Source organism: Otolemur garnettii, unplaced genomic scaffold, assembly GCF_000181295.1.
Source record: "Otolemur garnettii isolate 467f Iridium unplaced genomic scaffold, OtoGar3 scaffold01183, whole genome shotgun sequence".
NCBI classification, from domain to species: Eukaryota; Metazoa; Chordata; class Mammalia; order Primates; family Galagidae; genus Otolemur; species Otolemur garnettii.
In genome coordinates, this window is record NW_003853578.1 from 1 (window position 1) to 2,491 (window position 2,491).

General features: G+C 37.2%; 1 gene segment (V, D, J or C); it reads right to left on the minus strand.

The window, feature by feature from the left end:
* Positions 1-512: 512 nt before the first annotated feature.
* On the minus strand, positions 513-1,054 carry LOC100948185. The segment is given in 2 exon segments: positions 513-859; positions 1,003-1,054. Coding segments are annotated over 2 exon segments (399 nt in total).
* Positions 1,055-2,491: the final 1,437 nt, after the last annotated feature.

Genomic DNA, 2,491 nt, shown 5'->3' on the forward strand with positions numbered 1-2,491 from the left:
TGCCTGCCACAAAGCCCAGCTGTTTTTAGAATGGGGTCTTTCTCTTGCTTAAGCTGATCTCAAACTCCTGAGCTCAAGCAATCCACTGTCTGGGCCTCCCAGAGTGCTAAGATCACAGGCATGAGTCACCATGCTTGGCCTTGTTTTTATTTATTTGGGATAAATACTTAGCAGAGGAATTTCTGATCATGTGTTGAGAGTAATTTGTAGGAAACTGCCTTATGGCTTTCAAATGTCATACCAATTTGCATTCCCACAGCAATGTATAAATGTTAGTATCTCCACAACTGGCTGAAAGCTTAAAACAACTTCAAATACTTCAACTATTATGAAAAAAATTTTACAATTTGGTCATTCATTAAGCTAAATTTCTTTTGTTTACCTTAATAACCACCTCTCATACTGGGTTTATACATTATTTCATCACCTCTACATGCAAACGAAAACTAGTCCACACATCTGCCTGTCTAAGTCCCCACTGCCAGGTGTGCCTAGAGCCTCAGCTAGAGGTTTCAGTACAGGCTGCAGGTGCCTGGAGAGCCCTGTGTGCTTGCTGCACAGAAGTAGGTGCCTGAGTCTCCAGGCTGTGAAGTCCTTATGTGCAATGAGAAGTGTTTGGCACTTTTATTGAAGAAGACTGTGAATCTTCCTTCTTCCTCTTCCCTTTTAACTGAACGTATAGCTATCAAAAATGCAGGGCCTTTCCCAGGGAATTGCCGGTACCATGGGAAGTAGTCAAAAGCACTGTTCTCATAAGTACATTTCAAAACTGAAGTATGTCCTTCTTGGACTACCAAAGATGGAGGATCTTGTTTCACCTGCTGTTGGTCACTTTTTCCCTTCTCTTGGCCACTCACCGCTGTTTAGAAAAATAACAGAAAGTCATTAGGCCTCCTAAATAATATTTCCTTCTTAGTTTTTGCCTGCATAAGTTTTTCTCTACCCCAGTTTTCTCATCCACCCAATTAGCAACATAGCCTGCTTTTCTCTTCCACAACTCACAGCATAGTTGAAGCCATAGAATTAAAAATGATGCTTCCAGGATCTTGTCCATCTCCCCTGGCACCAGAGCTCAGGAACAACTCCAACAGTTTTCTCCTGACTCTGTTCTTGCTGGGTTGAATTCTTTCAACAGGCCCCGCCCTTTCACAAGTACTTTCACTTAAACCATTTCTGTTAAAGGAAGCACTTCCCCATTTTGTCCACATTTAGAATTGCTAAAAATACATTTGTTGGAAATCAGAAATCCTCTCCTTACACATAGACAAAGATCAATTTAAAATTTCTCTCCTCAATCCCCCTCTACCTTTTCCTTATATTTTTTTAGGGTATTAAAAATCACATGGTAGGACAGCTGAATGTGTCAGAGACCTTGCCTTATTCTACAATAGGAAGCTAAAGATTAGCATGAAGCTATAGATTAGCATGTGTAGTGATATTTCTTTTTTTCATTAGAAATGCTAATGAAATTAACTGAGAACAAACACTGACTACTATAATATTCCATTACAAGCTAAAGTCATGGAACAGAACAAGGGAATTGTAGAGTTTAACTTAGAGTAGCTAGAGGTTGGATTATGTGTGGGTAAAAATACTTCAAATTTATATTAGAGCCATGATGCAGCCTGGAAGTATATCGTGTATCCTTCAAAGAAGGGTTGACTTACATAGTCATATTTTTCAACCTTAATACAGATACCATTTAGATAGATGTATACATATATATAGATACATTATATGTGTGTATACATATATTCAAGTAGTAATAAATTAGAGAAGACTAGGTGATTAAAATTTACTAGACTAGTAATAAATTAGAGAAGACTAGATGATTAAAATTTACTAGACTTTAAATTTACTATTTAAAGATAATCTCTGGCTATATGACGAAGATATGTAATTTTCTTTGAAACAGCATTGCCCCTTTGTGGCCATATAGAAAATTTACACTGAACAGTTTTCCAACTTCTTAAAACTTTGTATTTAGTAACCCCCACATCTATCAGTGCACTGAAATAAGTAACCAAGTCTTTCTTCTGAGCCAATGGTTCCCTCAGATAGAAGGATATTTGTGAATATGTATACATATATGTACACACATACATATATGTGGAGAGAATTAAGTCTTAAAGCCCAGCACAGTAGTGCATGTCTGTAATCTCAGTTACTCAGGAGGCTGAGATGGTAGAATCACTCGAGTTTGAGGTTACAGTCAGCTATGATCATGCCACTACACTCTAGCCCAGGTGAAAAAGCAAGACTCTGTCTTTAAAATATTTTTTAAAAATAGTAAAAGTCTTACTGTGCTGTGATACTGATAATAGAGACAGTAGAACCATTTGTAGGGAAATTTGAAAATCCCCTTTATAAACACAAATATGTGTGTGTGTGTTGAATACCCTGATGCCTATAAGAATATTCAGGAAATGGTCCCTACAATTAGATAGTAGAATGACTTACCAAAATAAACAAAATCTGATTTTGAACACCC